This window comes from Brassica napus, chromosome A8 (assembly GCF_020379485.1).
Source record: "Brassica napus cultivar Da-Ae chromosome A8, Da-Ae, whole genome shotgun sequence".
NCBI lineage: Eukaryota > Viridiplantae > Streptophyta > Magnoliopsida > Brassicales > Brassicaceae > Brassica > Brassica napus.
The window spans coordinates 10,632,665-10,655,577 of record NC_063441.1 but is presented as its reverse complement, the minus strand read 5'-3'; the positions used below and the strand labels follow the sequence as shown (position 1 = coordinate 10,655,577).

The 22,913-nt window shown below is 33.6% G+C and overlaps 2 protein-coding genes, 1 long non-coding RNA gene and 3 other non-coding genes across 11 annotated transcripts; 1 reads left to right on the top strand and 5 right to left on the bottom strand.

Annotated features, from left to right (window-relative positions):
• Positions 1-1,823: 1,823 nt before the first annotated feature.
• Positions 1,824-2,356, top strand: LOC106360671 (cysteine proteinase inhibitor 4). The gene has a single exon (XM_013800309.3). It carries the CDS (start codon positions 1,892-1,894, stop codon positions 2,225-2,227), a length of 336 nt encoding a protein of 111 aa, XP_013655763.2. The 5' UTR covers positions 1,824-1,891; the 3' UTR covers positions 2,228-2,356.
• Positions 2,357-9,462: 7,106 nt separating this feature from the next.
• Positions 9,463-9,543, bottom strand: TRNAL-CAG. Its single transcript has one exon. It is a non-coding gene; the product is annotated as a tRNA-Leu (tRNA).
• Positions 9,544-11,001: 1,458 nt separating this feature from the next.
• Positions 11,002-11,115, bottom strand: LOC125577489. The gene has a single exon (XR_007315901.1). It is a non-coding gene; the product is annotated as a small nucleolar RNA Z107/R87 (small nucleolar RNA).
• Positions 11,116-11,648: 533 nt separating this feature from the next.
• TRNAT-AGU lies at positions 11,649-11,722 on the bottom strand. The gene has a single exon. It is a non-coding gene; the product is annotated as a tRNA-Thr (tRNA).
• A 298-nt stretch (positions 11,723-12,020) lies between these two features.
• On the bottom strand, positions 12,021-15,547 carry LOC106360670. Of its 5 annotated transcripts, none has more exons than XR_007315711.1 (4): positions 15,236-15,522; positions 14,983-15,053; positions 14,754-14,887; positions 12,021-12,355 (listed from the first exon to the last, which is right to left on the bottom strand). It is a non-coding gene; the product is annotated as an uncharacterized LOC106360670 (long non-coding RNA). The 5 variants fall into 5 exon arrangements; XR_001272802.3 differs by lacking the exon at positions 12,021-12,355 and adding an exon at positions 12,473-12,749; XR_001272806.3 differs by lacking the exon at positions 12,021-12,355 and adding an exon at positions 12,473-12,746.
• Positions 15,548-16,915: 1,368 nt separating this feature from the next.
• On the bottom strand, positions 16,916-20,580 carry LOC111200042. 2 transcript variants are annotated; one of them, XM_048738663.1, is made up of 2 exons: positions 19,183-20,580; positions 16,916-19,011 (listed from the first exon to the last, which is right to left on the bottom strand). In XM_048738663.1, exon 2 carries the CDS (start codon positions 17,481-17,483, stop codon positions 17,100-17,102), a length of 384 nt encoding a protein of 127 aa, XP_048594620.1. In that variant the 5' UTR covers positions 17,484-19,011; positions 19,183-20,580; the 3' UTR covers positions 16,916-17,099. The 2 variants fall into 2 exon arrangements, with proteins under 2 accessions (XP_048594620.1, XP_048594621.1); XM_048738664.1 differs by having other exon boundaries at positions 16,916-18,994.
• Between the last annotated feature and the right edge of the window lie 2,333 nt (positions 20,581-22,913).

The following is a 22,913-nucleotide window of genomic DNA, read 5'->3' as shown; positions in this document are numbered from 1 at the left end:
GGTATTGTTTTTTTTTTTTTGATCAACCCATGGTATTGTTTTTATTGTGACTATCTCCATTCTTCCTTACCGTTGATTTTGGAGAAATCGAAAGTTAATATAATTGTTTTATGAGCTAGGGTATTCTAAAATATGTCAATAACTAATGAAGAAAAAAAGCAAACGGTTGGTTTTGGGATAACAAAGAAGATCAATCGATAAGACTAGATAAAGCTTTCAAATTAGGTTAAGACTCTACACCATGTACAATGTTGTTTTTGTTGTGCATACTGATACATACATTATTAGACAATTACTTGAAGTAATACGGCAAACATATCAAACCTGATTTTATATTGCGTTATTAATTTATTTACATCATTAATATATTTGGTTGTTGATGAGAATTGATTATTTGAATAATTAGAGATAAATCGTTATAACTATGAGATTAAGCTGAATTCACCTTAGTGATTTGAGTTTGGAATGACAATTGAGTTGATCTTGTTATCCTAGAACTTGAACATTTTAATTTTTAAATCTGCGAAATTTGCTAGGCGTATTAGTACACTATATATAGACAATTACTTGAAGTAATTTATGTTTGTTTATCATTAAACAGTTTTTACCTATGTTACATGGAAACGGGAGCGGGTACGTGGAAGCGGAAGCGTATGGAAGCGTATGGAAGCGCAGAAGCGAGATTTAAAAAAAAATTAGGAAGCGGGTACGTATTGGAAGCGTATATATATATATACATATATAAGAATTTTTAAAAAAAATCTAGAACTAAAAATTATATTATTTAAATTTAAAATAAATCATTTATATTTATGATAATTATATGATTTCATATTAAAACTGTGAAATACACATAAATTAAATTATTATATTAATTATTTTTATTACTTTATAATTAATTGACATAATATATTTGAATATATGATTTATCTTTAATAAATATCTCAATGCATAAAGATAATTTATAGTATTAATTTTAATTGTTTTATATTTCTATTCAATCTATTCAATACTATTAAAATTTAGATTTTATATAAATTAAAATTAAAATTTTATATTTTTATTGATATAAGATATTGTGTTTTTTTTTTTTTTTTCTCCCAACCCATCTAAAAACTAGATCAAGTGAAGAGTAGACGAGCCGGTTCTCCTAAGAGCACCTCCATCTATCTGGGTCTGATCTATATGGGTAAACATGTAGACTCTGTTCCTTGCATTATTTGCTAGCGCATCTGCCCGACCATTACGGCTCCGAGAAATATGAGACAAAACGGAATCGTAAGCTTCCAACGTGTTTTTAAAGAGAATATTTTAGAAGCGTTTTGGAAGCAAGATTCCGTAAGCTTCCACAAGGTTCTGATTCCGATTCTGATTCCGAAGCGGGAAGCGTACGTTCGATGAAGCTTCCGTGCAACGTAGGTTTTTACGACAGCGATATCGTCAGTCTTGCCACAGAACAAGGCTTTGCTCAAGAGGTTTTGACACATTACCCAAAACGACGTCATATAAATTCATCACTGTATTGCCGACGCGATTCCACGTCGGCCCAAACCAACAAACATGGGCCCATTTAGTGCTCTACCAATAAACTCCATTACTCCACTATAAATCTTTGGCAAAAAAAAAACACGTGACGGGACAATTTACGTTGACTCTTTAACGTGTCCGTAACTTAAACCACGTGGGACATTATCCAGTTGTCAAAATCTGACGGTGTAAGAACGACAATAGACTCTCATCACCGCGTAAGATGATAGGGGCTGTCCGTAAATTTCTGGAACTATCTGCCCACGTTCCAAAGCAACACCATTTCTTGAAAAAAATCTATAAAAACCATCAAACACGAAGACACAGTCGTTAAGATCCAAAAAGAAAAAGAAAAAGAAAAAAAATGATGAAGTCTTTGGTTTGTCTCTCGCTCATCCTCCTCCCTCTCATCGCCGTCGTGGAAGGCAATCTCGGCGGGTGGAAGAAGATCGACAACTTATCGGATCCGAACGTGGTTTCGCTCGCGAAGTATGCGGTTGATGAGCATAACAAGCAGTCGAAAGCGAATCTGGTGTTCGTGAAGATAGTCGAGGGGAAGGAGCAAGTGATCAACGGAAAAAAGTACGATCTGAAGATTGCGGCTAAGGATGGTGGTGGTGTGACGAAGAACTACGAGGCCGTGGTGGTGGAAAGGGTGTGGGCTCATTACAGAAGTCTTGAGTCTTTCCAGGCGGTGTAGATCTGATTTGGAATCTTGATCTGATATCTATCTAGGTTTCTATGATTTTGAGATTTTGACATTATATGTTGTTGTTTTTGTAATAAAATGTCTTCTTGAGATTCAATAAAAAGATGTGTGTTACGAAAACTGTTAATTTACAACAAAAAAAAGATGTGTGTTACTACTTGGAGCTCTGATTCTTGGTTTGGGGGTGATTCATCGACGAGAATGTGCTGGTGTTGCAGACGGCACGTGCGTTGCTCGTGGCTTTTGAGCTTATCTTATCTATATCGCTACATACAAGAGACCGGCACGTGCGTGTTTATGAGGAATGGGAGGGAAACTTTCACGTTCTAAAACAATTAAGTGACAGCTTTCCTGAGAATGGAAGCGTTTAGATTTTTATACGCACAACGACTGTAATGACAAATTTTGGAATAACCCAAAAGAGTTGTCTAAGTATTAAAACTTAAAAGCATGGCGTCAATGCGTCATATGAATGTAGTCTCATCCTTTCTAATAAGCTGAGACGTCCTTTTTATTTCTTTTTTTTTTACTGAAAAAATCACACAATAACCATCTGAACCAGCACATTTCATTTGTGGTTTGATATAAACAGTAAAAAAAATTATGAGTCTAACAATTCTCCCGGATCATTCAAAGAATGTGTTAGCTAGTACTGAGAAATTGCTATTGCGATAATGCTTTGACTACTTTACCTTTTTCATGTTATCCATGTCCATTTATTTCTTATTTTTCACCATTACGTACAAACCTAAACATGTATCCAAAACTATAAAAGAGCATTACTCCTACATATCTTCTTATCGTAACCAATGTGTGAAATAGAGGTGGCCCGCTGAGTTTTCTTCTCATCAAACTCGGAAACACCACAAGTCAATTCTTATTTGTTTTATTAAACATTAACTAATGGGTCATGCTAAAGATACCATGATTAAAGTTGTTTTAATATAATCGTTCTTATGAAATAAAATATGGAGGTGATGATTGTTTGGAGTAGTTTTTAGTTTTAGTTTTTGGTTTTTAGATTTTGGTTTTAGTTTTTAGTTTTTAGTTTTTAGCTTTTTATTTTTGATTTTCAGCTTTTTGTTTTGGTTTTTAGTTTTTAGATTTTGATTTTGGTTTTTGGTTTTGCTGTAGTTTTTCAGTTTTTCAAAAAAAGCAAGTAATACATTATTTTAAAATAATACAACAAAAATACAAATTAAACATTTAGAAGTTACTATTAAAATTGATCAAAATATTGTGATCCCTTTATTATTATTTGAAGAGCATTGTAGAAAATTAACCTTTACTTCATGTGTTTATTTCAAAAATGTCATTTTTACGTGACAGTTCCACAAGTTCTCTCACATGATATATACAAAAACCCTTAGTTAACTAGATTAATTACGATATTTGCCATTGCTCATTACATTATAAAAAACGAGATATACTATAAGATTCGTGACTAACAAAATAAATAACCTGGCCACCCTAACATTTAATGCTTAAACGTTGACTAACAAAATGCATACCTACATGGAAACTACATACGCTTTCATTGTTTAAACGTAAGCAGCTTTAACCACGCTGAAAATATACACAAGTATTTCATTACGGGATATGCAGAGATTCTTCATAGTTTATTTCATTATCATGCATCATATAGCATTTTCTATATAGTTAGCCCACATATATATTTTTTATTTTTTGAAACATTTTTGACTACATATATATAAATGCAATATAAATTTCTTAATGGCAAAATCACATTTTTTATATGACGAATTTAAGAATTTTTATATGAGAAAGTTCAAGAAATTTTTTAATATGTCCACATTTTTAATATGTCCAATATATTTTTCCAGAGGTCGATTACAATTTCAAATGTTCGTACACATTAACCATGATTTATCATTTCCATAATTATAAATGCAATATACCATCAGAGATTGTTTTATTATAGTTTTGTGTCAATACTGAGCATCAAAGGCACCCAACTTAAATACGTTGATACGTTATTTGCCATAATTCCTGAATCAAATATGAATTGTCGATCACAGATGAAATAAATTATTGTCAATCCCCGAGAATTACGTGAGAAAATATGGTGGACATGAAAAGAGGAGCTTTCTGTATATGGCCTTTGACGAATGTGGTTTCTTTGCTGATTGATATGATATCATCACGACATTTTGAAAACAAATATGTAATCATCCATATTTGATTCTTACTCTTAATTGGCGTGACCAGATCGAATGTAGCATTCCTATTTTACTTTAGCAAACATATCCCACTGCTATGTAACATGGCAAGTAATATATTCGCACCTTATTTTGAATACTGAAATATTGTTTCGTAATTAATGAAATCGTGCAGACCCTATATCTAGGCGCTTTTCATATATAAATACTAGACGTGTTACTACATCTCCTCACCATTGTCTCCTTAGCTTTACATTCTAGCAATCACAAAAATTGTTTTAACTCCGTTGCCGACTTGAAACTCTTTAAGAGTATGTGGAGAGTGAAGGTGAGTATTGTTCGATTGTGAAAGCTATACTTTATACCATATAGGGGATTTTTTTCTATGACTTTTAATTTTATAATATCTACAAATTCAAAGTGATAATATCTTTAAATCTACTCACTCCGCGCAGAGCGCGGGTTATCAGCTAGTTCTTATTTAAAACATAAAAATACATTAACGTGTTTTTAGTTACTATATTTTATTAAAAAAAACTTATATTATACTACAATACAAATCATAAATATATCTAAATTATTTTTATTTTTTAAAACTTGAATGGCAACTTTTTATTTTAAAAATTAATATATTCTATTTGCTTATTAAAAAATATTTTAATTTTTTATAATTTTTAGTTATTTTTGAATGTCTAATAATTATTATAATTATTCAATAATTATATTTATAGAATTTAATAACTAGTTTTTACAATTAGTTTACAATTAGTTAGTATTATAAATAAATATCTAAATTTATTTTACATATATGAAATACAAATAAATTATTTCACATTATTAAAACAAAATTACTTAAACAAAAAGATAGAAAGTCTATACATATAATGGTCATGTATTTTATATTGATATTTACAAAAAATAAGAAAAAAAATATATGAAAAGTAATCGTACACTCTACAAAACCACCAAAACATGGCTTTTGGTTTTTCTTTGGAATTTGGTCAAAAGATCTAAAAACCAGTTTCCCTATTTTATAGGAAAGCTTTTTTTGTCAGAATCTTGATTGGTTTTAAACTAGTTTTTTGCAAAATCAGTTTTTCTAATTTTTAGGGAATCAAAAACTTGATTGGATAGAAAATGGTTTTGGAAGAAACAAAAACCAAAAACTAAACTAGAAACTGAAAACAATCAACCTCTGAATCGTGGATATGATTACCATGTAGTATGAACTGAATCCGCTTAATTAGCAAAAGTATTAACCGAAGCTTCACTTCACATGCATAGTGAATGGACCAAACGAGGTCATTTCCAGATTATTCTATGTATTTAGGATTTTTTATGCAATATTCCTCAACTAGATTTAGTTTAGTTTTCATTGTTCACCTAGTCTAATCCAACATCCTATTGGATTACTACTAAGAATGACAGCATATAAAACATGTACATAACTGTCTCGAGATGATTCGATCTTACTTTGACTGCTAGTCCTCACCGTCGCCATGCTTCCTTTTCTAGCGAATAGCTCGATCAAATAATTTATTGAATCCTCTTGTTCTTTAGTTACTCAACCAACCATCCTCAATGACCAAATAAACAAAGAGAGATGGCTTGGTCTCCAATCCAGCCATTCAGTAGAGTCAGATTGATAACCAGGCTAACACCACAGTCAGACAATGATCATCACATGATTAGTCAAAACAGTAACTTGGCCCAACAATCCTTAGGCTCACAGATCCTGCCGATCAGCACTTGACTTGACCCACTGTCTGTCATCTCCCTGACCTGTCCTTTACTCGTCTCTATCATGGCTGATAAACTCTCGCATTGATTCATGTCGATACATGTACATAAAGCTCAAACTTAACTGCCTTAGTCCTGCTCAGATCACGATCCTTTGCCATACTCGGCTGACTCACACATCCGTTCAGACAATAAACCACTCATGATCACCCTCATACCCTATAAATATCACACATACTGCTTCCTATCTGAATCTCTGTCATGAGCAATTTTCCAACAGAATACGGATCACCACGATCCCGAATACACCGAGTCGATGTCCCCTTGACTCATAGACCAGATCAAGGATATGGGTTATCGGCTTTTTCTGTGGCTAACCGAAGTCCGATGCTGAGGAGTTTCAATCAGATCTCCTGATGATGAACCAATTGACCGATAATTGTACTGAAGACATGAGCCATGGGAAAAGAGTGCTTCGGTATATTCTGTGTTAGTGCAGTGACGACTGAGTTTTAGAAGCTGGAGAAAAACAAATTCTCAAGGTGTCTATGTACCAGTCGTGAAGTACTACATGAAGTCGTACAAGAAGTGCTACGTGAAATGAAGCTAAAGTTAAGCTGAAGTTAAGCTGTGTAGCTGACTTGAAGACTGGAATTAAAGCCGACTTTAAACTGAAGTAAAGACTACTTGGAGGATAAGCAAGCTATAATATACCTTGGAGAAAAGGTAAATAATCAAAGGAATATTTCCAAAAAACTTTGAAGAAGATTTGGAAATATTCCATAAAGAAATATATGGTAATATCTATTCCTTGGAAAGTTGGCTAAGGCAAGCCACAAAATCTACAAGTATAAGTAGAGAAAGACGTGCCTAAGATTAGGTACCACCTCAAAAGAAGGCCGTAAGCATAAGGATTTTGGTGTCGAATGAGAGTAGTAGACACATAACATAAGGGCTAGGGGTCATGAGGAGGTCAGAGGGGTTCTTGGGTTAGTTTGATCTAGGAATGTATTAGGCTGGTGCCTCTATCTGAGTATGACATGTTAGTCAACTCGTAAGGGAGCTAGTACGGCACTTTATCTATGTAAAGATAAACCTTCATTGTTATCCTACTATAGTACTTTGTAAAATAAAAAAGAGCATTGTACTTGTATGTATTACTCTTTGTAACAGACTCATCTTGCACCTTCAATTGGTATCAGAGCAGGTCACTTAAGTCACTATTGAAAATCCTGAAGGCAAGAGGGAAGACTTAAGACAAAGTACTGCATGAAGCATGGTGGCTGAGCTGAAGCAGTGTATGGGCGCTAAAGCAGTGTATGGGTGTTGTATTCTATAACTCAATCATCAAGGGGCAGATTGTTAGTGTAGTAACGATTGAGTTTTAGAAGCTGAAGAAAAACAACTCCTCGGAGTGTCCATGTACCAGTCGTGAAGTACTACATGAAGTCGTACAAGAAGTGCTACGTGAAATGAAACTGAAGTTAAGCTGTGTAGCTGACTTGAAGACTGAAATTGGAGCCGACTTAGAGCTGAAGTAAAGACTACTTAGAGGCTAAGCAAGCTATGATTTACTTTGGAGAAAATGTAAATCATCAAGCGAAGATTTCCAAAAGACTTTGAAGAAGATTTGGAAATATTCCAGAAAGGAAGATATGGTAATATCTCTTCCTTGGGAAGTTGGTTAAGGCAAGCCACGAAATCTACAAGTATAAGTAGAGAAAGACGTGCCTAGGATTATGTAACACCTCAAAAGAAGGCCGTAACCATAAGGGTTTTGGTGTCGAATAAGGGTAGACACAAAATATAAGGGCTAGGAATCATGAGGAGGTCAGAGGGGTTCTTGGTTTAGTTTGATCTAAGAACGTGTTAGACTGGTGTCTCTGTCTGAGTGTAACATGTTAGTCAACTCGGAAGAGAGATAATAAGACGCTTTATCTATATAAAGATAAACTTTAATTATTATCGGTATTACTTTGTGAAATAAAAAGAACATTGTAGTTATATGTATTACTCTTTATAAGTTATAACAAACCCGTCTTGCACCTTCATTCTGAGTATAGCGGAGTATGTAATAATGAAATGCGCTTTGGATAATAGTGTCTAGTGATATCGAGTGATCCATTGGGCGATCCATACTCTTCTGAATAGACAATCACAAAACATAAGATTTCACTTATTAACTTTGATGCTTTTGCTACACAAAAATTGTATGTCTTAAGGATGAACCTTCAGTAAACATTTAAGATTAATTAAGAACATTTCAGTAGAAAATGGTAATGTTTAATTGTTGTGTTTTCTTCCTCAATCTCATAGTCAAATAAAATAACCGTATCTCCTAAAGTTGTGTAGTGTTAGTTAAAAACTGTAATAGTTGGACCTGGCTATTATTGGTATAATTCATACAAATTTCTTGTTGCAAGAACAAGTCTTTGCGCGAGATCTAGTATTTTCAAGCCAGGCAAACACGAAATAATGTGAGTAATAAATTGAATTACCTGATATTAGATTTACTCTTCTCTCTTTTTTGTTCGATCTGGTCATCCTCTTTTTTTTTTACTATTCTTCTTCAATATGTACTTGAAAAGGAAAATAGGTTCCGGCCCTTCCATATATATGCATTCTAAGTCTACCTTATTTCCATTCCTTTGTGCATTTTCTTGGTCACAGTATTTGTGAGACAACTATTTTGTTTTTTCAAGTACATTTTGAAGAAGAATAGTAAAAAAGAGAGGATGATAAGATAGCATCTTCGGAATTTCACTAATGATGATTTTTTTAAATCTCAACCATTAATGATCATGTCTTTTAATTTCTCATGTGTCTCCTTTCCTAGGATCAAGTGATTGGAGTAGGATTGCAAGTGCAACACGCACAGCCAAAGAATCAGCGTAAAGAATTTATAGAGTGCAAAGGAAGGTAAACTTATGAGATAATTAGCTGCAAAAATGCTTTAACCCAATCTTTGCAATTTTTTCATGTTAAACACACATAGCTATGTGTTGCAGAGCACAATGACATAAAATTTGTTTAAGACCCAATGATGCATTTCAGCTTCACCATCACTATAAAACACACGTTAATCTTCTTGTGAAAGATATGCTCAAGCAGTTTTCTATACAATATTATCTCAGTCGTCAGATAACATGGAAAAAGTTAAAGTAGTCAAAGCATTATCGCAATAGCAATTTTTCACTACTTGCTAGCACATTCTTTGAATGATCCAGGAGAATTGTTAGATTCATAAATTTTTATACTGTTTATATCAAACCACAGCCATACTTAGGAAAAAAAAGAAAAAATTGATGTCAAGAGTGGGATTTGAACCCACGCCCTTTCGGACCAGCACCTGAAGCGGGCGCCTTAGACCAACTCGGCCATCTTGACATTTTGATTACTAATTTTCAAACATTATTTTAATACGAAAACGTTGAAAGGGAAACGAATATATGCTCTAGTTGTTCTTGAAATTCAAGTTGTTAATACTTTACGCTTTATCAGGTGATCTTCAACACAGCTGGGGTTCTCTTTCGTAGGTTGCAAATGATATCAGGGTGTGTGAGAAAGGGTCTTGAGCAAGAAGGGCCTTTTATGAATTACGATATGAGGCTCCACTGAATAGTTCCAGACCAGTATACCTCCATGCTGTCATGATAAAGAGCTGTATTGACTTGAATATTATAGTCAATAGGTCTCTTGTTGATATGTACTTCAAATAATGCAGCAGTGTCTCTGATGCATAAAGTTTTTGATCAAGTTCCCACCAGTAAAGAGGTTATGTGGACCTACCTCATTGATCTCTAGGTATGGGTATCATGAGCAAGTTTCAGAGGTGTTTAAGTTCTTCGAGAACATGAAGAAAGTAGGTGGTCCAGAACTCGCAGCTACGAAATATTTCGAGTTGGATCCGAAGGACGGGGGGAATTACGTTGTGGATTGTTGGAGGCTGCCTCAAAGGTTAGAAGAATAATGGAGAAAGCAGGAGTTAAAAAAAAGAACCAGGTTCTAGCCAGATTGAATAAAATGTACGTGTTCATATATAGGTTTGGTTTGGATGGCTAAGGAGCTAATTGGTAAGAGTGCTGGTCTTGAGACTCGATTCAGTAAGAGAACATTTGGGTAATGAATGCGATTCGCTGGTACTGATTGATAACTCATTTCTTTGGTGAATGTAAATGGTTCAGAAGGCGACACAGCACGTTAGAATAGTGATAGGATGGGGTCAAATGCCACAAGAGACTGCCGAGGGTAAGATAATTTTCAAGTCTTGATTGGATTATTTTTTAAAGCGCCTAGCCATCCCTTTGAAGGTATGAAGTCATAATAAGTTATGATGGCGTGTTGTTCTGATGGTTTACCATTTTAGAAAAATGTCGTTCTGATTGTTGTCAGCTCACATCGTACTAATCTGAAGTGAGTGAAATATATCGATCTTTCATTCATAATACAGTTTAGCATCAAAATATAATTAACAAAATTGTTGGACCTTGTAAATCCATTTGCTACCCGTCACTTTCTTGTTAGCAGGTAGATAAGTGGTCGATAGTTTCAAGAACTTGGGACTTCGGTTTGTGCGACCGCAACAACTTACAACTATTTGAAAAAAAATGTCTTTACAACAGAGTCTATATCATACCAAATCCGGCAAAGATTAAAAAAAAAACAAATTAAATGGACTAAATATTGAGTAAAAACATTTCATTGCTAAGAGTCTCTGGCAAATACGTCGTGGTTCAGACACAAGTTTAAAGAAGAAAAAAAGTAAGTTGGAAGCACTGATAAGATTAATAGGAGAGAACGATTGTTTAAAACTGGATTAGTGTTTTTAGGAAACTCAATGCTTGGAAAGGCTCAGTTCAGTGGGATTATCGACACAGAAACGAATCTCTCAAATTAAAAGAAAGAAAAGCCTAATTCCGGTCTGTTGAGCTTGAATATTTCCGAGTCATCACTGCCTTTCATCTCTACTTAATTGAGAGGTTTATCACCAAACTAATAAATCAATGTAGGTGTCATGGCCGGTCCCAAACGGTAAAGGCAGCAACGCCGCTCCGCAAGGCGATGGAATATGAGACCCTTAGTACGATGCTTCTGACGGAGAAGCCCTTTAAGGCTCCTTCTACCTTTTGGTTTCTTTGTGACGTTTACTTTTAGGGTTATGCAACCATCATTGTTCTATGTTGCCCCTTGTCAAGTAATCGATTTCTTGGAGAGAAAATCGCGTCACGTTTCATAAAGACATTTTAAACAACATCTATAGGTTTCTAACCGGAGAAAAGATTTAGAACAGAAGAACGAAGTTAGATGATGACAATGGGCAATGTGCCAAGGCAGTATTTATATGAAATAAGGCGAAAACCCTAATTAATTCTGTGATTTGAAGCAAGATAATTAGAATATGGTCAATACTTTGTCAACCCAAACTAAGGAATGGGCCCTTTCAAAATGTGGTCCATAAAAGAGATCAGAAATATAAAACCCAAAAAGTATGATGCTTTCATTGAGAGTTGAACTCAAGACCTCCCGCTTACTAAACGGGTGCTCTAACCAACTGAGCTATGAAAGCTTGACAACGTTTTTGTTACAAGTAGTATTTGTTTATATATGTAGGACACGGCTTCTGCGTCAGTTCTTACTCCACTATTTGGCATTGGGTCTACTGTGGAATATTAGGTGCAGAAATAAATCCAGACATGTTTTTTTTCCAGCTTTAGTCCTCGCTCAGCTCTGCACCTTACTTATTTCTTTGATAAAGATATATGCGGACAAAATTTTGAAATGGACCAAAAGGCTTAAAAAAATCTACTACAACCTAAATTAATTTGTATGAACTTCTGTCATATGAATTACCTTAACAACTTTAATGAATGAATTAAAAAAATTATCTTATTACCTTTATCGTGTTCTTTCTACATGATTCAAGTTTCTGTCAATGCTTTCTACCAAAACCCGCTATCTTATCTACACTAAGACCCTGCTTCTACTGCGTATTTAAACAATTTTGACCACCAATCTAAACTGTTGCAGATCTTCTTCCCCGTGGTCTCAAATGGCATTCAAGCTCGCCGTTTGTCACCGCAATCATCTTTTTCCACCATAGCAATAGACATTGTTTTTTACCAGAACCGCCACACTCATCGTCGTGGTCGTCATCAATTCGCGATGTCAACCACTATCTCGAGCTTCACTACTGGCCAAGCTGTACAAATGAGTTAATTGTATTTTTATGTGGTACAACTAAGGCAACATAGTAACACGTAGTTAAACTAGTTGTATTATTGTTAAACCTATTGTACCAGTGAGACTAATACTACTGTAGATTAACTAGTAATATTATTGTAGTCATACCACTCATTTGTCAAAAAATACAATATAACTTAAGTGTAAAAATACACTACATGTCTTTAAACTACAATAAATCTGAAACAAAAAACAAAGAGTAAGTGGTTCCAACACAAGTCCAAATCCAATCATGAATGCTTGTTCATTCTCTTCACCTTGATCGTGCTGGCTTCTTTATGATTTTTTTTTTTTTGAAAAAAAAGAATTTTGAATCTTCTTCTACTGCAACCTTTTGGCTCCGTAGATGTCTTCTTCGGTTTCGAGAACAAAAAAAATAAAAATGCATTTTTTTCAAAAATAATACAACTAGTACAACTAATACAACTAATAACTGTTAAAACAAATAATTTTATATTAAATTTTATAACTAATACAACTAATACAACATATTACAGTGTTATACATAATATTATATTTTAAAGAAAAAAAATATATATATATATAATGTTATAGAAAATAAACTAATCACAACATATTACAAGTTTAATCACACAATGAATAATAGTTGTGGTGGATGAGGTTTACAAACATTATTCATAGATTTGGTGGCTAGGGTTCAGAGCCAAACCTTCTCTTTTGAAGTCAAGGTTTTGTGGTTGGGGGTTGCCTTTGTGAGTGGTATTGACGAATCAAAAGATGGATCTGTGGTCTGATTTTGGACACGTCAGCTTTGGTAAAATTCTGTTCAGATTTATCCGCCACCGTTATCCATTGAATGATAATTTATGTTTTTCTTGTCAACTGTACAACTAGAATAGCTAATATAACTAATAAAATTGTACAACTAGTTCAAATTAATGTACAACTAATACAGCTGATATAACTAGTACAACTGGTATAACTAATAATATTAATTTTTAATATTAAAAAATGAAATCAACCTGGGCTGGGTTTTGGATATATGGGTTTGGGTCCGGACTTACATGGTTAGGTTGGTAAATAATTTAAAGTTTTCAGGTTTTAGGGACATTTTGCTCCTTTTTATATTAAATTTAATTAAAAAAGAAATTAAAATTCAAAGAGGTATAAAATAGATTTTTTGATACTCAAGTGGGTCACTATAGCATTTGTTCCAACATACGCTCTGTTTTATTATTTCTTCTAAAGCTTTACTATGTTTTTTTCAAGGTAAACCTTAACATTGAATACAGCTCCGACTTTGTAAATTTTTTTTGTTGAATAATATTTTTTTTCTTTCCAAAATAAGAAATGAATAATGTCATGTATTTTCATTTGTGTTTGAAAACAAACAAAAGGATTGAATTTCTAAAAAAAAAAATCTAAGATTTATCTTTAAAATAGATTCACTTTTACAAACACTAATTGATGAAGTTCTCATTCAACTTGTGAACTAATAAAGTTGGAATCGGTAAACTATAAGAAGAAAATTAGTTAGTAGATTATTTGAAGAGTGCGTTACATCATCAGACACATTATTCTCTTTTTTTACAAGATAAAGCACTTTCCACTTGAGGGACACATTGTCCTCTTCCACCCCTTGTGGTTTTACAGCAGTACCCTTCACGTTTGGTTCAGAGAAACTAGAGGATGGCTGCATTTTTTTATTTTATTTATTTTTTCTCAACTTTTTCTTTGTTCTTTTTGCAAAGTTCTTATGTTTTTATTTGTTTTTTTCTCAGAGTTTAAGACATTTGAAGAAAGTATAATTATTACAATAAATTGTAATTTGTTTTTCTCTATATTTTAACATCCATTTTCATATATATATTTTATATATTTCAACAATTATATAAAAAAATGTATGGACATAAGAAGTGTGGATGCAAAATTGTGAACATGTAAGAAAAATACGTGAACATAAAAAGATGTGGACATGGATGGATAAAAAATATAGAAAATCTCTTTAAAATTTTCGTAGATGAGGTTTCATGAACTAAGTTTCATTGATGTGTTTTCTTGGACAAGTTTTTATATTCTTAATCATCTTACATAATTTTTTAGTATCTGTGGACAAGTACTTTATGCTTACCATATTGATACCTTATTGTGGATAATATAGTTATAATATAATTATGGACATGGACACAAAAACTATGAACATGGATATCATATTTCTTTCTCCATCAAACAGAAAAAAACTGGATAAAGCAATCTAAAGAGATTTGTCAGGTCCATATTCGACTAACAATTACAAAAACATAAGCTTTCTAACGTACGCTAATAAAAATTGTTTAGACACACTATATAAGCTAACCAGAAGCCTAAGTCAAAGCCTGGGAAAAACTAAGAGGTACCTCTTTTCCTGAGCTTATTGGGAACCATACGTGTAGATTCATGGAGTTTTGTATACCGAACTCGTTACCATCTAACTTCTTCCACGGCGTAAACTTATCTTTACTCTTTCTTGCTCTCATTAAAATCTTCCATTCTTTTGCATGACAAAACACACACACACAAGAATTTCACAAGCCTTGTTAGAATCAAATTCTATTGGTGTTGTATTGAATGAAGCACGAAACTCACCAAAACTTTCTTCTTTGTGTAGTTTCACGAGACATCTTGGTGCTGTGATAGCTCCAGCACATCCACAATATCTGAAAAAGTTCCAATTTTTTGGGCAGTTACTATAGATTTAACCAATTACAATCAAAGAAAAGAGATGGAGATTTAACCAATGAACAACACTCCAGATATGAGATTTTGTCATATCCAAATCTTGACTGAAATTGCTTTAACAAAGGGTTCCCAAATTAGCCAAAAAAGCAAACTAACTAACCTTGCATTTAGAAATCTGTTGCTCACGGGAGCAGGTGTGGGGGCTTTGTTCGACGGTGGGCCGGTGGCTCAGAGACTACCGCTACGAAACAGATAAATGTGGAAAAGAAAATGATTTTGATTCGCGAATGATTTACGGAGTGAGGGACTGAAATGGATTAGGGTGAGAAAATGACAATGAATTGCAACCATAGAAAATCTAACAAATAAGATTAGGGTTCGTGAATTGGGAATTTGGGAAAGTGACTTTCTTTGTTTTCTTTAAATCAGCAAATTAAAAAAAAAAAAAAAAACTAAAGCACAAAAAAGTAAAAAGATAGCGAGAACGAGGTGCTGGTTAAGAGGGTATCATGGACATTACACAAGTAGAATGTGTGTTGCAAGTGGAATGTGTCTTATTGTGATATTGTAAAGTCAAAATGTGTCTGTGAGTGTAAATTTTTCTTATTTGAATGCAGGTTTGTGGAAAGAACTAATTAAAAGATACAATTTGTAATCATGTAATTATCAACCTTTCTTAAATCTTTTCAAGTTCTTAATGAACCTTATGTTTGGGAATGTTGTGACAACATCCTTACATTGATCAGACTCAGCTAGCGTGGATATATTACTAGTTCCGGGATCAGAATGTGAGCTTAATGTTTCTTGGTTCACTTCGTGATCGCTTGGGTCTGAGAGTCGACGCGATTCTGCTTTTGCCTTCGGAGCTGGTAGTTTTTGCGGCGCTGAGCCAAATGCCTTTCTCTTTCAGATTGGCTCATAAACTGTCTTCTTTCTCTATCTCTAAGACGTATCCTTTCCCTTTCTTGTTCCTACCTAGATTCTGCTCCCTCTTCTTCCATTATCTATCCTAAATTAAATTTTCTCTTATGTTTGTTTTATCAAAACAAATGATTGCATGTTTTTATCTTATGTTAAAACCTATTCCGAAGATTAGCTGAAACAAATCTCAGATTGTTAATGTATTATTGTTCATTTAAATTAGATGATATGATGTTAATGTTGATCGTATGTAGTCTAAAATTTTAATTACTACCGGGTTGTTTATATTTAATCGGTTTGTTTCTATTGTGATGTTTAATTGGTTAGAGTAATCAGGATATTATTATTATAACATATGATATAAGTCAGTTTTATTAAGATCATCATGTAAAACTTAAATGATAAATCTTTATCAGTAGATAAAAACAAGACTATAATTTAATAGATTAAATTATGTGTGAATATACATATTTTCCAATTAACGTTTAGCTATGATTGAATGGCCTTTTAGTTTCTATGTATCTATCTCTCATTGTTACTGACATATATAAGAGTTAAAGAGTACTGACTCAAATACATGCAAATAAGTTTAGATTGTGACCGACAACTTTTAATGACATGACTTGTATTATAAAATATTTATTTATTAAAAATTAAAAACCAAAAGAGGGTCTGATCATGCGCAAGCGGAGACCAAAGAAATCGAGTTTCAAGTAAATGTATGGAGTTTTGGCTGAATATAAGTTATAATTATATATATAGTAAAGTACAAAGACGGAACATTTACAGCGATACGTATAAGTAGATCAACTGAAGGAATGATGGTAACCATCCATAAACATGATACAATCATACAATAATTAATAACTTTATGAGTACGTAGATCGTTATCGTTGTAATAAGATATATATCACAAGAATTAGCTCTGAAACATGTAATACTATATATGATTGCATTTGAACATACATATCATTACCACCTACAAGACGCCTTTTTTTCGCTAAGAGATACAAGACTCCTTATAAGAGCATACCGACCAGAAAGGGTTATACACACATTTGTATAAATAAAAAGCAAAAAGACTGAGGAGAAACTTTATGAACTTAGAGACGCAGAGACGTATCAACATCGTCGTGTCGATCAGTCCCAACCACCTTCTTCTTGTCGTCTTTATTTGGCCAGTGATGATAAAAGCTAGGCTTTTCAGTGGAATCAGATGTGGAGATAGGGCATAAGGAGAGGGAGAGGAGCTGCTGTGACGAGGATGTTTGAGAGTTAAGAGGTAGAAACTGGAAGAAATCAAAACTCGCGGGTTGGGTGTAATATTGTAAGATATTGTTGTCTTGGTGGTTAGGTTTAGGGTTAAGGAGCTCTCGCTCAGCTCTTAACTCTCGCGTTCTCTGAAGTTGTCTGAATCTTTCTTGAAGCAACACGATTGAAGACTGGATTACCATTTGTTCCTTTCGGTCTCTTGCTACTGAACTCATGACGTACACGGTATAATATGAGTCGTGGAGAGTGTGTTGCTATAGGGTTTGGGGTCATGTTACGTATGTTGTGTTATATATGGAAGAAAAGGGGCGATATATTCTTATTATTTAATCTGCATGAGAATATAATTAAAAATATAGGGTTGTTGAATATTTCGACGAAATTCCGAAAGGAAGAGAATCAGGAGTACAGCAGGAAGAGGACAAGGGGAAGACGGCAAAAAGGGCATTCTAAGGATTGTAAAAAGAGAATGTATAATGTGTGAGTGGAGATTTGCATATTTGAATTTCTTTTTTACGGCAACAAAAGATAAAAAGTTGGCCAAAGTAGAAGATGGTTGTGAGGAAAATGACAAGAAGAATGTTTAAAGGGAAGCACATTGATTTTATTTGGGTGATTTTTATTGTTGGGTGATATAAACCCCCTTTATTCATGCGTCCCACTTACCTTCCCCTAAGGGCTCTTTTCTAATAGAAACTTTATTATTTCCCACTAATCTAGACTATATATATGTATTGTTAATGCTTGAATCGATCTACTACATCAATATGTTCAATCGTGGATTAATGTCAAGGTAAAATACCAAAAAACCTAGCATATGTAATGCAAGGAGAATTAATGCTTAACCATTAATAATAAGAAGACTAATTAAAAGCTTATATACTGATATACATACATCTTTATATATAAAGTAGTGTTTGGATCACTCCTAAGGCTGCCACATAGGATTCCACATCAGTAAATAGTGCAAGGAGAGAGTGACACATCAGCAAGAACTTAAATGTATCGGATGTATGTTTTGTTGGGCTTATATGTAGGTGAGCTATTTTTTATGGCACCTTTCAGCAGAGAGGGAGATCCGTAGTTGGGCCATGAAATTTATGTTATTGAAACCCAAGTCACATGTGGTGTCCTTTTATGTTCATGCGAACCAGTTCGATGACATGGATGCGTAACCGCCGATGCATCCAGTAAAAGATATTAGTTGAATCCTTAAAGACCAATGATCCACTTCACCTACCCACAAGGTTTCATTCAATGCACCCACTCTTCGCTCAATCTAGAACTATAAATAACAGTGCTTGGTGTTGCGAGATACATCAGTTTCTTGCACTCAAGCATTACGATCCCTGTTATCTTTTGTTACCATGGAGAAGAGAGAGGGTTACTGAATAGGAAGGAGAAACTAATATAAACTCTTCTTTAACGTTGCAAAGACTGCTTCGTCGAGTGTTTCTTCAGGCGTCACCTTCTCCGACAAAGGAAGAAACTAGGAGTGGATACTCCCGTCGGATCTCTTTTGGTGAGACTCCATGAGGATTTTTCCATCTTTTTCCGATCACACAGGTAATGACAACGTTGGCGGTGCACATCGGTGGTGTGGAAATAGCGCGAGAAGGCTCCAGTCACAGAGATCGAGAAAGAGGTTGAGCACATTTTTGGTACCCGGAGTATTGCGGAAGATGAGGCGATCGACAGGACATGGAGGTTGATCGGCAGCGAGGATCTAGATGGAAATAAAATCTGTGGGGAATGAGAGAAAGACAATAGATGTGATGAGCAGATCAAACAACATAAGAATGTTTGATCTCCTTTCTAAACTCAAATATAATAAAACTGAGCTAAAAATTGCAGTTTTCAGTATCATAATTAAAGAGAAAAATCGCAATTTCCAGAAAAGAAAGGTTCTTTTACCATGTGGCCAGCAAGGAAGAGGAGAAGGAAACCAGAAGGGCTTTGGCTCGGACGATTCCAAATCAAACTCGGAGATATCTCGGCTCAAGTAAAAACATTCACACACAAACCCAAACATCTTCTGGGAATTTCAAGATTTTTCTCAGGATCTAGAGAATTAAGAAAAACCCATCAAAACCAACGAGTTGATTTCGAGTTCGGTGAAGTTCAATTTCGCTGATTTGAGAAATGAAGGAACCCGGACTCTGTTCTTGGCAAACTCTCTTATCATCTCTCTAGGTTTCTCAATTTGAGATAAATTTAGAAAGGAAAGCAAGCAGAGCTTCTCCTTCCCAGAGTTATGAACTGATCGAGAGAGAGATACAAAGAGAGAGACACACCATACCCTAACGGCGCAAGAAGACAATGACCCTTTAGGTTTAAGTATATGTGTTGGTTTAGGTTTGTAAACCAATTTTAATTTGTAGACCAAATTTTTATTTATAAACCGATTTAAATTTGTAAATTATATTTATTTTGTAAACCAATTAAATCTAATAATTAATAATTACTAGGTTTCGTGTTCTTGCAGTATTTTTTATATTATCTTTTCTATTTGAAAGCTAACACGACAAAAACTAATGTGAACATATGAGAACTCACACCAAAAGAAACATGAAAAATTCATGAATCTTTTTATTATAATTTAAAAAAGCTCATCTGGAACTGTTATCTTATGATGTTTCAAAATATGATGCTCACGAAGATATTATTTAGAGTTAATTGGTCAAGAAGCAGTGTCGGTTATGAAGTTTCGGAGGCTATATTTGAAAAAAAAACATATTTTATTTTTATAGTGACAGCATCTGTAACTAATGATTTGATTCTCGCCTCATTGTAAAAATTAACAAAACCAAAATTGATTATCGCCTTCCGTATGGGAAGAATATGCAATATATCTTCTTCTTTTTTTGAAATTTAAGAATATGCAATATTTATGTCAAGCAGTTTCTCGCCTCGGAATTCGAGTTCATATTCATGTTTCTTTATAAATACCTACATTATGTGTTTTTTCTCTACGTTTCAGATACTATATATTGTAGAATAAGAGAATCTCTAAAATTGATGTTGCAAAAGGATCAATAGTATTATACTAATCTTAATTATGAGGTGTTGTTTGTGGGCAAATTTTTTAAATTGGATTTTGCATTGTGGATAAGTATATGTAAAATGTTTCTCGATAGCTTGATCAATGTGTTGCTATATAAAGATAATTTAATTCATGAAACCAATATATAACCGAGAGAAAAATAACTTCGATATGCTTAACCCAATCGACTGTAATTTTATAAAAATCTATGTGACAATTATTATAGTTAAACTATAATAAAATTTGAAAGAAAAAAATAATATATTTAAATGTATAGTAAAATAAATAGTTAAATTGTTAATAAATTTATAAATGTTAATCATACTTTTATTTAAAATAAATAAAAAATTTAAAATAAATATATATTAATAGTTTATATATTCGCTCGCCCGTAGGGCGGGTTTACCCTAGTATATATATATATATATTCATATCTTCTGTATTTAAGAAACACACATGAGATTATACTATTCCTGGGCAATGAGTGAATAAGTAACGAGAGTGAGTGACAAAAGGGTTTAGGAGAGATTTTGGTGGCTTGGGAGATGGTGAAATGGAGCCACTTATTTGTCTCTACATCAAATCTTCACGGTGGAGTTAAAGTTATATTACTGGCATAAAATTTAAATTGAAACACATTTTCAAGAGGGGTGTCAAAAGTTGTTAGTGGTTTCTATAAATTAGTTGATCCACTTTTATATTTTAACTTCTTATGATTTGGCAAGTAGTGTATTGGAAAAAGGACAAAACGAGTTCAAGAGTAGGGAATAATGATATCAGCATATAATAGGATGTGCTTTTTTTTATAATAGGATGTGTTTTAAATTAATAAATTAGTGGATTTGACTGGTGACCATTCGGAAAACAAGAGGAACGAATAAAAAATAAATGTACGAGAATAAAATAGCAGGAATGAAAAGGAATGATTGTTCCTTATCAAATTTAACAAGAAATAATTTTGTTATTTAATTCTCTACAAACAAAAGAATGAAAGGAAATTAGAGGGAATTATTATTCTTTGTGAATGGTGATTTTTTTAGGAACCTTAGGGAATGCAGTATTCCTTGCCGTTCCCTGGTCACCAAAGATTTTCCATCTCGATCTCCTCGTTTTATCTCTCGGTCGAAATTAGCCTAACTTCCCTTCCCATGATGAAAAGCTTATGCAAATATTAATGCACAAGGGTGGATTCAATCCCAACTCATTTTAAATTGATAAGATACCACTAAACCAAATTGATTAAAAACACTTTAATTTTTTTATTGATTAAATATTTATTTTAACTGCGGTTGGAAGTCCATACTTATTTTGCTTTGGGCAAGAACGGAGACAGACTCAAAGTAAGTAAAAACATGATTATCGGGGTATTTTTTGGGGGTTCTTCCCAAAAAGTAAGGGGTGGGCCCCACCGAAATGCCCAAGAATCGGTTGCAAAAATGTTGAAATAGGACCGACACTACTCGCGGGTCCCACTGACATGTGGCGGCTCGCAATTGGTTCTTTTTTTATTTTTTTTAATCAGATCAAAAAAAAAATTAAGAAACCCAAATAGGTTTTAGGGTTAATCATGCTCTAAAAATTGCTTTTTTATCATGTCACAATGAAAAATGTAAATTTATAGAGCTGTGGCAAACTTATATATCCAGTTATCCACCGCCTAATGATCATCGATATGTCTTCATTTTGATTAATTAGATTAATCTGGAAAGTTTGATTAGTAGCAATCTCTCACAAAAGAAGCGAGACAGTATAGAGCGGGATTTGAACAGGGAGAAGTGGACATGGGGATGTAAAGCCTGAAAGGCACATCAAAAGTGGTGGGAGCAAATGTTTGTCGGGAAGTAATTGGAATGTAATGGCATGCATACACCAAAGCTGAAGCTGCTATACGACGTTTAGGGTTTGGATTTACATCGTTTCTCTCTTTATTGTTAATTTCAGCTTCGGTATCTGCGAACTTATCGATAGTGCTCTGATATGATGATAAACCCAATTAGATAGAGAGGACTAACATAATTATAGTTAAGTGGGACCGGATGAGACAAAACATAAAATGTCTTTAGGTTAGTTGAGAGAGATTAGTGACAAGGCGTGCCAATTTCTTTTACTCCCATTACAATTATAGAGGGTTCTTGGGATGAGGTTCTTAGAGAAATATAAGAAACCGTCTCTTAACTTTTAATTAAAAAAGCTAAGAACCGGCTCTTCGTTTTTTTAGTTAAAAGTTAAAAGATATTTTCTTATATTCCGTTAAGAACTCCACCATAGAAATCCCCCATTAATCATGCTCTTACAACTACTCTATGTAAAACTAATTACTCAACGGACGAACACTGCAGTTAATAATAAAATATTTCTATATATAGTTATTTATATGTTTTTAATACTATTAGAATTACACCGCATGCTACCATTCAAACCCTTATTTTTATTTTCCACTCTATATGGTGAAAATGATAGAATCATTACTTAATTTCCAACGAATGGATGACATTCCTACGGAACAACAACTCTAGTCTTTTTGGATTTTATGGAGAATTTGGAAATCAAGATGCAATTGAATTTAAATAGAAAAACAAAAAAATAAATCCTCAACTTCAAC